Source organism: Pristis pectinata, chromosome 6 (genome assembly GCF_009764475.1).
Source record: "Pristis pectinata isolate sPriPec2 chromosome 6, sPriPec2.1.pri, whole genome shotgun sequence".
NCBI lineage: Eukaryota > Metazoa > Chordata > Chondrichthyes > Rhinopristiformes > Pristidae > Pristis > Pristis pectinata.
Genome location: NC_067410.1, coordinates 62,420,013 through 62,436,136, shown reverse-complemented (window position 1 = coordinate 62,436,136; position 16,124 = coordinate 62,420,013). Strand labels below are relative to the sequence as shown.

The following is a 16,124-nucleotide window of genomic DNA, read 5'->3' as shown; positions in this document are numbered from 1 at the left end:
TCAATTCACCTTCTGAAATCAGTTCCAACAGAGCTGAATTTCAGAAACAGAGTTCAAGATGCATGTGTTACTCATCACATACTTAGCAGATACAATTGAGACTGGATTTCAAATAATTCTGATAAGATTGGGATGCTCGATAGATTAAAAAAGACTAAAAACAAGCAAACCAGAAAGACCATTGAGCCGATGTATCAGGTATTACCATCCAGTATGCGAGTCACTGGATGTGGAGAGGTGATAGTGCACTGGAAAGCAACTAAAATGATGCTCACAATGAACATAAAATCAAAACTGTATTACTGCAGACTTATTAGTCTCATTGCCATTCTGTGTAAAACAATGGCAGTGACTACATCAAATCAGTCTAAGGAATGTCTGTCTTTAATAACAACTGTACAAACAGTAATACAAATGGAAAGAGGAGGGGATGGTCCTATTTCACAAATCTCAAATCAATTTTCTAACATTTTATTATATGAAAGATATTAGTCATTATTGAAAAAGGATCCACCAAGTGGGCTGAAACTTGTTGGAGGCTAGAACATTAGAAGTACTTAAAGTGAAGGCAGATCAATTTTGGAAGGATTGGTGGATTGAGGGCTATGGAGATCTGGCACAGAGGAGTTGAGGTCTAGGGTAGATCAGCAATGATTATATTGAAAGATGGGCAGGTTTCATGAACCCAGTGGCCTATTCCTGCTCCTATTTTCTTTTGTTCTTCAAACCTACCTAATCATTCAGTCCTAGTCAATTACAGTATGGATTAGAGACAGACTAAAACTTTAGAAGCTAGAAACAACATCCGTTAGAAACAAAGTTTATGTAAGTTAGAAACGAATGGTCCCACTGTACTGTTCCGTCAAACATTCCCAAGTCAGATTTCACTGTTAAGTGTCAGTTTTGTTTCTGAAGAAGGATCTTCGACCTGAAACATTAATTCTGTTTCTCTTTCCATAGATGCTGCTTAGCCTGCTGAGTGTCTCCAGCATTTTTTGTTTTTATTTTAGATTTCCAGCATTGGCAGTTTTTTTAATTTTCATTCACAAATTTGTTCTGTTCCAAGAAGATAAGAACCACTGTTCAAAGATAGGCCACACACCCCCAGTCAGCTCTCTTCTTTATACTAGGTTGATTTCAATTGATGCATTCATCTGAAAAAGATTCTTGATTGGTGAAAACCCACCATTCGAAGAGCAGTCCTGTGCACCAATCAGAAACTAGCCTTGTCCAGTTCTCCAAGGCTTAACTTTAAAAAAAACAATACTTTTAAGGTTTGAAAAGGTTTTGGAAAGAAGGAAAGGATGCGCTGAAAGGATATGGAGCAACGGGGAAAGTAACAAGACTGAAGGAAGTGCAGATGGGCACTAGACAGGGGGTCTCCTGTGTTTGTACATGAGCAGTGCTCACCTTCACTCGGTGCTTACTTGATTGCATTTAGAAATTTTGCTTACTTATTGGCACAGAAGAAGGCAATTCAGCCCGTTGGGTCCTTCTGGATCACAGCAGAGCAATCCAATCAATCCCATTCCCTTCTCCCTCAAGCCTGCAATTTATTCACTTTCACATCCCATCACTCCCCCTTGATTCTTATGCAACTTACCTACACAAGTGAATTTACATAAGACAATTAATATACCAGCACATTTTTGGGATGTGCGAAGAAAATAGAGCACTCAGGATAAACCCATGCCATCACAGGGAGAAAGTACAAACTGCATATAGTTAGCACCAGAGGTCAGGAACGAACTCGGATCTCTGGTGCTGTGTGACAATAACACAAATGGCTGCACACCAGACTCCCCTGAACGTGGTGGTCTGGCTTTTGTTATCCAATAGGCCTTGGTTTTAGGGGTGCATGGGAATGCAGTTAATATCTCAGTTTTTTTTGTGTATATATCATCACATGTCTGAAATTGTTACTGGCTTCATTTATCCATCTGGCCACTAACTCCACAGACTTTCCAGCTCTACACTACATCAAAGAGTCTGTGGGACATCTTGGGAACCACCCACTACATCCTCCACACCACCGCACCCCCCCCCCCCGCCCCACAGCCCACCAACCATGCAGAGAATGCACTTACACTACAGGTGTAATATTTGTATGTATGTAATATGAAAGGTCTCTCAGCAATTTCCATAACTAACAACAAATGTGCACATTGCCATCAAGGACTGAATTGGAACCTTGAGAAATTAAACTCAAAGCTGAAAGGAGACTTTCAACCAATTTTCTGAGCTGGATTTGCACTCGGATCCTCGAGGCAAACAAACAGCATCTAATTTACCCAAACCCCGGGCAAGACACTTTTCTCCAGAAGTATATCCTGCATTTTTCTACTCTTTCCAGACTAACATTCCCAGATGCATTCCTCCACCACAGTTGACAATTCCATTAACCTCAAACAACTGCTCCTGACCACCAACGTATGATGGAAACCTATAATGAAGTTAGTTCAAAGTTAAACGTGACCCCAGAGCAGAGACCAAAGGATGCAAGGGTTAGGACACCAGAAATGAACATTGATTCATGTGACCTCTCTCAACTCCTCCTCTTACAAGTGAGGCCAACAGGATTTCAGCATGGAGGACATTATTAGTTCAACCAATCAACACATTAATTGGAAGCTCACGGAGCTTAGTTTTTGAAGTATATCACATGATAGTGCAAGCTGAGATGGAACCTCCAAGTTAACCCCCAGCTGGTAACCAGACACTGTTTCCTTCAACAGAATTTGTTAATACTACACTCCTGTGGAATTATCTCAGGGTTGGCATCTTCCACCCAATGAGGTTCATACTCAGGACCATTGATTCATGATATCAGTTTGCTTCCAGAACTGAAAACAGATGTGTAGTGGTGGGTTGAGTTTGTTGTTGTCATCCCACAGTGTGATCATACCTCACCTCAGCACGCCCTGCTCACAGTCCAACAATAGGGAACCCCCTTGTCTGAGCACAACTTCTGCAATTTATGATTTCTTTCCCCATCTGACTTTTTTAAATATTTGTCCTCCCCTCCTCTGCTACAGGCACTGTCAGTGATATAGTATCATAAGCAAAGGCTGCCTCATTGCAGTTGTCCTTCTTCAGAATGCAAACTATTCCGCATTGGAGGAATCACTATCAAGCTCAACATGAACTTGTGGGCAGTTAGCTCTGGCCAGCAGTTAACAGCTGGAGCACAGAAACACTTTTTGTTCCATGGCTGCAATGACTTAACTCCTAATCCCATTAGCTCTGAGTCAAGAAATAATCAGGAATCCTAGAATTGGATCCCCTTGTACACAATTTACACATAAATCAGAGATAGATGCGATTTTATTTTTTTAAATCTGTGTAAGAGTATGGGTGAAAATGAGCCTACTGGGAAACAAAGCCAGGCAATCCCCGTCATGGATACACCAGAGCACAGCTGATGCGTTCCTAGCATCAGTCACGCACCTAATTATGTACAGCTGGAAAACCGCACATGGCCACATCTCACTGAGACTGGTGCTGAGTCAGTAAAAGGGTCTGGACTCTAAGTGACATTCACATCTCATAGATTCATACGGCACGGAAACAGGTCCTTTGGCCCAACTTGTCCATGCCAACCACGATGCCCATTTAAGCTAGTCCCATTTTCCTGTGTTTGGCCCATATCCCTCTAAACCTTTCATATCCATGTACCTGTCCAAGTGTCTTTTAAATGTTGTCGTACCCGCCTCAACCACTTTCTCTGGCAGCTTGTTCTATATGCACACCACCCTTTGCGTGAAGAAGTTGCTCCTCAGGTCCCCTTTAAATCTTTCTCCTGTTATCTTAAACTGATGCCCCCTATTTTTTGTCTCCCTTTCTCTGGGAAAAAGACTGTTTACATTCACCTATCTATGACCCTCGTACACCTCTATAAGGTCACCCCTCAGTTTCCTACGCTCCAATGAGTAAAAACCCTAGCCTGCCCAACCTCTCCCTATAATCCAGGACTTTGAATCCTGGCAACATTCTTGTAAATCTTCTTCGCACTCTTTCCAGCTTAATGACAGCTCACAACAAACGTCTGCCAGCCTCAGTTTTCAGTGGTCAGGATAATGGAGACAGCATTGATGGCTTTCCCTTCACTCCTCTCATATTATTCATGTTAGAGCTGCTTGCTGCAATCTCTACTTCCTGCAGGGTCTTGCACTTGCACTCCCGAGAGGCATGAGATCACGGCATACTATGTATGAAGGGGGAAGGGTGACCAGACATTAGGGAACTGCCTTGCCCACTTCTCCACATATGTAGCTGCCACGGGGAGAGTAATCGACAATCTGACCCTTTCCCCATGATCGGAGCTTCAAGTGCAGGTTCTATCTTGAAATCACTGTATTTAACATAATTTTAATCAGTTTTGCCTGGAAGTTGACTGGATGTTAGTGCGATACTGACCACATGTTTAGTGTAACAAAAGAACGTGAAATCTAACTTCTGGGTAACAGAATGAAAATGGGGCCTTCTTGGTTGGCACAGCAAAGGGCCAATTAATTTACCCACTTGACAATATTTTTGTCAGATAGTCAGGGATATCAAGGAATGGAACTGAGTTCAGTTAAGATTACTAGAGAGAAGGTGTTAGGAAAGCTAAATGGAGTAAAGACAGATAAGTCTCCAGGACCAGATGAGGTGCCTCCCCGGGTTCTGAAGGAGGTGGCTTCAGAGATTGCGGAGGCACTGGCGATAATTTTCCAGGAATTGATAGACTCCAGCATGGTTCTGGAGGACTGGAGGGTCGCAAGTGTAGTTCCGCTGTATAAGAAAGGTGAGAGGCAGCATAAAGGAAATTACAGACCTATTAGTCTGACATCGGTGGTGGGAAAGTTATTAGCATCGATCCTCAAGGATGAGGTTATGGAATACCTAGAGGTGCAAGGCAAGATAGGTCCAAGCCAGCATGGTTTCGTGAAGGAAAGATCCTGCCTAACCAACCTATTGGAGTTTTTTGAGGAAATCTCAGGTAGGGTGGATAAGGGAGAAGTTGTAGATGTTGTGTATTTAGACTTTCAAAAGGCCTTCGACAAGGCGCCGCACAAGAGGCTGATTAATAAGATGAGAGGTCATGGAATTACAGGTAGGATAACAGAATGGGTGGAGCATTGGCTGGTAGGCAGAAAGCAAAGGGTGGGAATAAAAGGATCCTGTTCTAGTTGGCTACCGGTTACTAGTGGTGTTCCGCAAGGGTCGGTGTTGGGGCCGCTTCTTTTTACTTTGTACATTAACGATTTGGATGATGGAGTAAATGGTTTTGTGGCTAAGTTTGCAGACGACACCAAGATAGGTGGAGGAGTAGGGAGGATTGAGGAGACAGGAAGGTTGCAGAGAGACCTAGATAGTTTAGGAGAATGAGCAAGGAAATGGCAGATGAGATTCAATGTTGAGAAATGTGCCCTTGTACACTTTGGAAACAGAAATAAATGGGCAGATTATTATCTAGAAGGGGAGAAAATTCAAAGTACCGAAGTGCAAAGGGACTTGGGGGTACTCGTGCAGGATACCCTAAAGGTTAACCACCAGGTCGGATCGGCAGTAAGGAAAGCGAATGCTATGTTGGCATTCATTTCGAGAGGTATAGTGTATAAAAATAGGGAGGTGTTGATGAGGTTCTACAGGGCACTAGTGAGGCCTCATTTGGAATACTGTGTGCAGTTTTGGGCCCCATATCTTAGGAAGGATGTGCTGATGTTGGAGAGAGTTCAGAGGAGATTTACGAAGATGATTCCCGGAATGAAAGGGCTTACATATGATGAACGTTTGTTGGCTCTTAGACTGTACTCAGTGGAGTACAGAAGAGTGAGAGGGGACCTCATAGAAACATTTAGAATGTTGAAAGGACTGGACAGAGTAGATGTGGCCAAGCTGTTTCCTTTGGTGGGTGAGTCCAGGACCAGAGGGCACAATCTTAGAATTAGAAGGTACAGATTTAAAACAGAGTTGAGGAGAAATTTCTTTAGCCAGAGGGTAGTGAATTTATGGAATTCTTTGCCACGTACAGCAGTGGAGGCCCGATCATTGGAGGCGTTTAAGGGGGAGATAGATAGTTATCTAATTAGTCAAGGTATCAAGAGATATGGGGATAAGGCCAGAAATTGGGGCTAGAAAGGAATAGTTTTTTTTCTCATGGACATCCCCCATTTCTCATTTCTCTTTTCTTTTTCTTTTTCCCTTTCTCTTCTTTGGAGCAGACTCAATGGGCCAAATGGCCTACTTCTGCTCCCTTGTCGTGTGATCTTGCGATAGCTTATTGACATTTCCATTGAGCACCCTAATAAAACAAAAGCCATTTGCAAAGCTGCAAAGTGCAGAAGGAAAACGTATCATAAAAATACCAGTAAAGACAGAGCTCCTCCCATCAAAACACCAGGTCCTGTCAGAATTAAACTCAGCAAAAAGACTGGAATTCCCAGCAGCTACTCTGAATGAATTACCCATTTCGCACTTGCAGCAAATCATAGTTGCACAAAGGTTTAGCAACTGCAAAAACCCAGCTGACTCATGATAACATCAAAGCAAAATAATGCTGTGTGCTCAACCCTACTAGGGAGGTGTTAATATTCCTGACTCTGCTGGCTTTAAGGTCATATAATCATTTTCTGTCTTTCTGTTTGCTGTAAGAGGGCAGACTGAAGCAGAGGAGGTGTGGTGTGGAAGCAGATACTCACTCGTTGTGTTTCCTGACATCTGAATAATACATTTGCTTTCTCGGCTGATCTCTCTGGAGTTGAAAGGCCGCACTCTCACCGCTACCTTCACGGAGGCACCAGCCATCTTGTTTCTGTGGAGCTCTCAACAGAGAGGCTGGATTTGTATGGTGCTGTCTTGGTCAGAATATTGCCCTTGAGAGAGAAAGGGAGAGCAAATGTTAAACTTTTTAATCCCAATTGTATCTCTACATAATCTAGTAACTGCATTACAGATAAACCTGGCAGAATCCTAACATAATCCTTTCCCACTGACCCAGGGTACTTCTCTCCATTACCATCTGGCACCCAGGACCTTGCTCGGGTGACCAATCTTCCTGAATGAGGAGGCAGTGGTTGATATTAATGAGGAGGCAGTGATTGGCAATAATCCACCAGTGGGTGGGAGGCTCAAGGACAATCACCAGAGTCCACACGCACACTCTCCAATCCCTGATGTGTGCTACATATGAGTAAGCAGGGAAATAAAAAGGCAATGCAGCCGAGGACACTACTGAGGACATGGCAAACCAGAGGGTTCAGTTTCCAAGGGCAACAAGACCAGCTCTGAAGGAGGAAGAACCTGTTCATGCTGATCAACTTACAGCAAATGAGGCTGGTACAGCCATCCTTGTCAAAAGGTCCTGGATCTTTTGGCCACTGAGGAAGATTGTAATAAACCTACCAGATGAGCAGGGATCAAACCAGGTACCATCCACTTCTCTGGGCATCTGCTCCTTTTTCCCTTTAAATTGGCCATAGAGGTTTTCCCAATTTTTTCCCTCCTCATAGGACATACACCAGCTGTAATGTGTTTCTTTACCACACCAGCAGGTGCATCGATCACTCTGCCTCCAAGATTAGTCCAAGATTCCTCATTAAAATAGGGATTCATAAGGACCTGGAGATTCTCATCACAATCAGTTGGCAATGATGCAGCAAAGCCTGATGCTCAATTAATATCTGCCAATATGGCTCAAATGTACTGTTATTTTTAGACAGCAGTCTTCTACTAAAAAAAGGAAGGAAGGTAGAATTGGGAAATAATTACAAAGGGTCACACACTGTCCTTTCACACTCTGAGACTGAGTGATACAGTGTCCTTTACACATGGTCCTGCTAGAGTAATAGAGGAGATGCTGTGGGATACTGGCAGAGTCCACTGACCATTGCACTGATAAAGATCATGGCAAAGGTTTGTAAGAAGAGAAAAGGAAAAAGTTGAAGAACAAAGCCCAATAGCAGGCACAGACTGTGATGAATATGAAAGCTAATTTTAATGAACTGCTTCCCATTAAGACATCAATGTTCACTGATCCTGGTCCCTCTGTAGTCAGATTTGGACGTTATTGCTAGGTCTAGTTCCAGTCACATCACCTCTAGTTTTTCCTCCTACATCCACAGTTACCACTATTATTCCTCTATCCTCCAACCCTGCCTCTTTACCAATGTGCATCTTCTTGGGATATCATCTGAAGCAGAGCTGAACCTTCCATGTGTCACAAGATCACAAGACAAAGGAGCAGGAGGCCATTCAGCCCATCGAGTCTGCTCCATGAGCTAAACTAATACTATTCCTATCTAGTCCCAATTTCCGGCCTTATCCCCATATCCCTTGATACCTTGACTAATTAGATACCTATCAATCTCCTCCTTAAACGCCCCCAATGATTGGGCCTCCACAGCCGTATGTGGCAAAGAATTCCATAATTTCACTACCCTCTGGCTAAAGAAATTTCTCCTCATTTCTGTTTTAAACCAGTACCCTCTAATTCTAAGATTGTATTGGTACTGGTATTGGTATTGGTTTATTATTGACACTTGTACCAAGGTACAGTGAAAAACTTGTCTTACAAACCAATCGTACAGGTCAATTCATTACACAGTGCAGTTACATTGAGTTAGTACAGAGTGCATTGATGTAGTACAGGTAAAAACAATAACAGTACAGAGTAAAGTGTCACAGCTACAGAGGAAGTGCAGTGCAATAAGGTGCAAGGTCACAACAAGGTAGATCGTGAGGTCATAGTCCATCTCATTGCATAAGGGAACCGTTCAGTAGTCTTATCACAGTGGGGTAGAAGCTGTCCTTAAGTCTGGTGGTACGTGTCCTCAGGCTCCTGTATCTTCTACTCGATAGAAGAGGAGAGAAGAGAGAATGTCCTGGGTGGGTGGGGTCTTTGATTATGCTGGCTGCTACACCAAGACAACGAGAGGTAAAGACAAAGTCCAAGGAGGGGAGGCTGGTGTCCGTGATGCGCTGGGCTGTGTCCACAACTCTCTGCAGCTTCTTGCAGTCTTGAGCAGAGTAGTTGCCGTACCAAGCCGTGATACATCCAGATAGGATGCTTTCTATGGTGCATCGGTAAAAGTTAGTGAGAGTCAAAGGGGACAAACCAAATTTCTTTAGTCTCCTGAGGAAATAAAGGTGCTGGTGAGCTTTCTTGGCCGTGGCATCTATGTGATTTGAGCAGGACAGGCTGTTGGTGATGTTCACTCCCAGGAACTTGAAGCTGTCAACCCTCTCGACCTCAGCACCATTGATGTAGACAGGTGCATGTACACCACCCCCTTTCCTGAAGTCAATGACCAGCTCTTTAGTTTTTTTGACATTGAGGGAAAGGTTGTTGTCATGACACCATTCCGTTAAGCTCTCTATCTCCTTCCTGTACTCCGACTCATTGCTGTTTGAGATACGGCCTACAACGGTGGTATCATCTGCAAACTTGTAGATGGAGTTAGAGCAGAATCTGGCCACACAGTCGTGAGTGTATAGGGAGTAGAGTAGAGGGCTGAGGACTGTGCCCTCTAGTCCTGGACTCACCCACCAGGGGAAACAGCTTAACCACATCTATTCTGTCCAGTCTTTTCAACACTCTAAATGTTTCTTTGGGTGTCCTCCAACAACACCTGACTTTCCTGCTTCACTTGATTGATCCAAAAGGCATGGCTACACAGACATTCAGACTCAGGTAAACTAAAGTCTCTGCTGCACTGATTTAAACCAAATCCAACTTCCTCAGGCTCCCATCAGCTGCTACATCTCTATCACCCACCCCCCACACTCACCATAGCAGCTGCCTCCTCAGAATTCAGACCAGTCAGTTCTGGTCTGTGTTTCCTGACACATCCACCCTGTCACCCATATGGTTTACCTCAATCTCTCTTCCTCATCCATTGCTCACCCACCATTTTCAGGCCTTAGCTCACCATGCTATGACTCAAATTATCTCACCCAACTATCCCGCCTCCTCCTTTCTGTTAAATGCAATTCATTCACAGAACCTTGTCCTTGCACTACCAGTGATCACTGCCCTCTTGAAAGGGATCCCCAGATTCTTCCAATGCCACCTCCATCCCTGCTTATAAAAGCCATCTGAGAACCTTCCACTCTCAAACATCCTCACTTCACTTCCTCAAGTTCTGCCTCCTGTTCTCAGGACAGTACAGATCCTCTTTAGTATGACTGAATCACTAGAGGTAAATCAGAAGAGATGGAAAACTTGAACATGGTGGGCTGCTGACCTCCCCCTTTGGCAAATATGTAAAAAAAAATTAACAAATCATGGGAGGCAGTGGCGATGGTACTCAAAGCACATAAATGGGTGGCAATCAGGATTCCCAGTAACACAATGGGCTAATGTTGCATTGCTTTATTTATACAGTATCAAAAACATATTGTGAGTCACCCTAATGCTGTTTGGGAAAAATGCACAAAGAGCAAGAATTTTAGCAAGGTTCACAGTATAGTGACATTGGGTTTTCCTGTTTAACACCCCCTGTGTCAGTTCCCTACAGTAAACTCTTGTAGTTGTCAAAGGTGTAATCTTTCCAGCCAGCTCTTAACTACACCCACCACAATACAAGGAACACAGGGGAGTTTTTCTCCCAAAGGAATGGGTATTGCTATGATGGGAGGGAATAAGGGAGTCCAAGGGTGTCAGAGAGACCTGGATAGGCTGGTAAAGATTGGTGCTAGCAGGAGGAAGAGAGTCAGGGAGACCCTCTAGGGGTATGACCAGACTACTGACTGAAGCTAAGATATGATGATGGAAAAGTCATACCATGTCATTCAGGTTCTCCATTTAGACTAAGTGGGTGGGGAGGGGAGGCTCTCAAATACAGCACCTCACCAAGTTTGAGGCGATCTTCCTCCTCCTGTTCTTCATGGACATAAGGCATACGGTGGAACAAACCACTTCTCCACCAGAAAGCATAAGGAATCTGCCAGGAATACTCACTAAAATTGTTCTGTTGTGATTATTTCATCCCTTTTCTTTGGATCACCAGGTAACACCCTCACTGCTGTCTGTGCTGCTGCATAGAAGGTGATTTGACTCATCTTACAAGTGTATTTATTTTCTGTTTTGACTTTGTAGGGTATCAGGAGAGACTCCTGTTTCCCCCTCCACTGAACACCACCAGAAGGGAGGACTGAAGGAAGGAGGAGGAGGAGAGGAATGATGATGATGAAGAAGAGCACAGTGTGTCACTGAGCCTGACATCTCAGAACACCACCTCAGAGACTGGCACTGCGAGGGGAGAACAGAGAGATAGCAGTGTGGACAGACCATTCTACAGGCAGAGAGACAGGAGTGTGTACTCACCATTCCTCAGGCAAAGAGGCGGCAGTGTGGACTGACGACTCCATAGGCAGGGAGGTAACAGTGAGAACAGAATGTTGCACAAACAGTGATGGAGAGGGAACAGTGGGAATTGACCAGTGCACAGACAGGAGACCAGTAAGGATTACAGGGAGCCTAAAAATGTGTATGCACAACTCCAAACAAAAACCATTGCTGTGCAGTTGAAAAATGATTTGTCCTGGAGCAGAGAAGTCTTCACATTTTTGAAACCGCTCAGGAACTCTACTTGTGAATTTTCAGTGGTGTTTCCTTTACCTGGAACTCTTTATTCAGGGACAGAACACGTCCAAATGACAAAGAAAATGCAACATGCAAAGTAGGTCTGCAGTGAGATTTTCAATGTCACTGCTATGAAAAATGGTAGTTCTTATCACCACACATAACAAACACACTTTATTAAGCTTGGTTCCTCTAAAACAGTGCCATTTGAAGGGCCAACCATCAATCTAAATTCTTTGTCCTCAGTGAGATCTCTGACCTCTTGTAGACTCAAATACAACCTTAGGGGTAACTATAACTACTTTACCCTGGACTCAGGGCCACAGTCACCCTTAACATCCATGCCTCAGGATCACTCCAGACTGCCAATGTTGAGATCTGTCACATATCATATTTGGCTGCTCTCTACTTCATTAGGAAGGTCACCCAAATACAAGAACAGGAGACTTTGTTTATTTTCCCTTCAACCCACTGGAGCAGGCAGAACAGGTACGTGAATTCAACAGCATTGCAGGCTTCCTCAAAGTGCAAGCATTCATAGATTGCATGTACATCCTTAGGGACCTCCCTGGCAAGTAGCTGCCAGAAGTACCTGCTGTAGAAGCCTCTTGTGGACACAGTTATTCATTACTCTGTCCATGTTCCTTGTTCTCCGAGGGCCAATTTCCCACCAACTCCTCTCATCTCTGAAACATCCATTCGTTCAGTAACATAACTTCACTACAGCTGGAAGGGTGTTGCTTGTATTGTTGCTGTCCCTTTAAGAACTGACAGCAGAGATCACATCTGGTATACTAAGTGCCAGCAGCTGTAAGAGCTTGCAATACATCAATAAAGAATAAACCGCTGAAGCCTACAATATTAGGTTTAATACAGCACTACATGGGAAAGCTGCTGTGTGATCCTCACAACTGAAGAACTTTCACAGTGTTAAGTTGACCCACATTCCTGTTTCCGCACTTTGAAACAATTTCTAGCAGAGTGAGTGAGTGAGAGAGAGAGAGAGAGAAGAGAACAGTGAGCAATGATAATGATGATGAGAGAGAAAGAATTCATAACTATACCTGGTGAGATAGAGAGGTGTAGCAGACATAACAATAACACAGACAGTGAAGGTTGACTGTTACAGAGAAGGAGAAAGAGAAGAAGAATTGAGGTTTAACTATTACATAGAAGGAAAGACAGAGGCAGCATGAAGAATTTCTCATTATAGACAGACACACAGCAGTGAGAACTGACCATTACTCACAGAGGGAGGGAGGGACAGATGTGAGGATGTGCTACCATTTTCTATTGGAAAGAGAATAGGTGGCATGAAGAGTGACCATTATACTGTGAGAGAGATAAATTTCCAAGAGTGAAAGAAGATTCTGCAGAGTCAATACAGAAGCATCACTTGTACCTATCACAGAATTCACCTTCTGTTCCAAATCATTCTTTTGGATTGCATAATATTGCATGCTGTTTCCAGTAAAAGTTTAGATCACTCAGCTTGACCAGTAAATGGCAGAGCTTTTGCTCAGGGTCATAGAGTCATAGAACATGGAAAAAGGCCCTCCAGCCCAACTTTTCGATGCCCTCCGCCCGTGCTTGGCCCACAGCCCTCTAAACCTCTCCTACCATGGTATTTATCTAGATGGCTGCTGTTAAATGTTGCTAATGTGCCCGCCTCAACCACCATTTCTGGCAGCTCATTCCAAATATGCACCACCCTTTGCATGAAGAAGCTGCCCCTGATGTTCCTTTTAAATCTCTTGCCTCTGATCTTAAACCTATGCCCTCTTCTTTTTAGCATCCCCTCCCTGGGAGAAAGATTATGTACTTTCACCCTGTCTATCTCCCTCATGATTCTATCAGGTCACCCCCCACATTCCAGGGAATAAAGTCCTAGTCTATGCAATCTCTCCTTGTATCGCAGCTCCCCCAAGTCCAAACAACATCCTGACAAGTCTTTTCTGCACTTTTTCTAGCTTGATTACATCTTTCCTATAACAGGGTGACCAAAACTCTATACAATACTCCAAGTGCAGCCTCACCAGATATAACTGCAACATAAATTCCCAACTCCTATACTCAGTGCCCTGACTGATGAAGCCCAGCATGCCAAACACCTTCTTCACCACCTGATCTATCTGTAACGCCGCTTTAAACGAACTATAGACTTGCACTCCTAAGACCCTCTGTTCCATGACACTCCCCAGGGCCCCACCATTCACTGTATAAGTCCTACCCTGAATTGATCTCCCAAAATGCAATATCTCACAATTCATGCTCCAGATGAATAACTTCCCATGTAATTCCATTAACATATCCCATTTCTTTCTCCACTGTTTATTTAAAGTCCTTTAAATGCAGCCATGCTGTTGTCCAACCCTCCCCTGTCTGTTCATCTCACTCTGGGTATTCCTGAGTCTCTCAATGAATATATTAAGAGGCATCTTCTTTACATTTACCCAAACAAATCTTTCAGATCCTTAATTAGGTCACCCTGCTGTCTTCCTTAAAGGAATCTCAGCAAGCTCAAACTTCTTATTTTATGGTGGTGGTTACAACGTACCTATTGATGACCAGGTTATGGCACTTTGTGTGGGTGTGTGAATGTTGCCTATGTGCCCTGGAAAAGATCAGAGAGGGTAATCATTGTTGATGTGTTCCATTGACTGACTTTTGCTTTTGTAGTCACAATTATGACTTGATTTGAGTTTCCATCACCATAAAATACAAGTCCTGATGAAGGCTCTCAACCCAAAACGTCAACTGTCCATTTGCCTCCATGGATGTTGCCTGACCCACTGAGTTCCTCCAGCATTTTGTGTGTTGCACCAGATTTCCAGCATCTGCAGTCTTCCTTGTGTCTGTGATCACATATTCCTTATCCAGTTTGTATCCAGGCCAGGGGCTGTCCATGTAGTATGTGCTAAGTCTACTCCATGTACTGGTTCTGTAGGGTTAGGGATGAAATCTTTGTAGAAAAGTTGTTATCGTTCTATCTAGACTTCTTTCTATCTGCAAAATAAAGGATATTTTTGGAGTCTACCCTAGTGGTTTCCTTGGCTTGAGATCAGATCTTGGCATCCTGCAGTGTATCAAGTGCAGTGTTGTCAGTGGAGCAGATGATGCAGCCTTTCAATCCAATACCAGGGAATGCAGTGTCCATCACTGTTGGGAGCCAACTGACAAGCGTTAACTTCAGTGTTCATATGCATGGCCAAGTCTGTTGTGCATTTATCATTGCAACGTTGCACTGTCTGTTCACATTGGAGAAAAATACTCCAGTTGATCTTCCAGTAGTAACATTGGGGAAGGCATTCCAGGCTCATCAGTCTATTCTTGTAGGTGATCCAAGGTTCACAGCTGTGGAGAAGAGTTGGGACTATCAAGGAGCATTATTTGAGTCCTTTTGTGATGGGCATTTAACACACCTTGATTCAGCCTTCCAAAGACAATGCTGGCACATCTGAAGTTATAAGATCTTCACATTAACATTAGCCTTCTGTGGGAGATGACTGCCGAGGCATGCAAAGTGTACAGCATTCTCCAGTTTCTCTCCATCAATAACCATTTTTTTCTAGAAGTTGGTTGGCCAAGAGCTGACCATCGGAACACTACTGTTTCTCCAAAGTTGAGAGTAAATCCATGCTTGAGAAAAGCAATTTTGAAATGTCTGTAGTCCTCCCACAACAATCCTCAAAATAAAGTGGAGGCATTGTTGCACAAATATCAGGGTCCTCTCCACTGTCCACATCACCAGCATCATCCAACATCAACTGCATGCCCAATACTACTGTCTTCCCAATCTAATCATGGAGTAAATATACTCAAAAGTGGTCACAGGAAACACTGTCAGGACACCTCAAAGTGAACATTAAGAAATCTGACATAAGCACCAAAACCTGGGAGATATAAGCCAAGGGCAGGGTTACATGACAGCACCTCCTGACAGACAGCACGTGCCATTTTAAAGACAACCATCTTGCCTTTAAGGCATGAAACAGCAGAAAAGAACAGAAAGGAAATAAGACCTAGACACCAGAGGTAACTAGAAAGGTAGATAGGGCAGTGGATGTTGTCTATTTGGAATTTAGCAAGGCCTTCGACATGATCCTACATGGTAGGCTGGTCTGGAAGATCAGGTCCCATGGAATTCAAGGAGAACTAGTTAGGTGGATTCATAATTGGCTTGGAGGTAGGAAGCAGAGGGTGGTGGTTGAAGGCTCTCAGAATGGAGGCCGGTGACTAGTGGGGTCGGTGTTGGGACCCTTGTTATTTGTTATTTATATAAATGATTTGGATGCAAATGCATAAGGCTTGATCAGTAGGTTTGTGGATGATATGCAAATTAGGAGGTGCTATTGATAGTGAAGAAGATTGTCATAGATTACGGGGGGGTCTTGATCAGTTAGGGAAGCGGACCAAGAAGTGACAAATTGGATTTCAGTACAGGTATCTATGAGGTGATGCATTTTGGAAAGTCAAACTAGCTTAAGACTTATACTATGAATGGTAGGGCACTAGGGAGTATAATGGAAGAGAGGAGCTGAGGAGTACAAGTGCATAG

At 43.6% G+C, this 16,124-nt stretch overlaps 1 protein-coding gene across 28 annotated transcripts in view; it reads right to left on the bottom strand.

Annotated features, from left to right (window-relative positions):
* The window catches only part of kif1aa (kinesin family member 1Aa), a 230,642-nt gene that overhangs the window by 209,185 nt on the left and 5,333 nt on the right, over nucleotides 1-16,124 (bottom strand). For all 28 annotated transcript variants that reach the window (XM_052019026.1, XM_052019024.1, XM_052019028.1 and 25 more), the window contains exon 2: nucleotides 6,684-6,857. In XM_052019026.1, coding sequence (XP_051874986.1) covers nucleotides 6,684-6,789 — 106 coding nt within the window. In that variant the 5' untranslated portion in view covers nucleotides 6,790-6,857. The remainder of the gene's footprint in view (nucleotides 1-6,683; nucleotides 6,858-16,124) is intronic.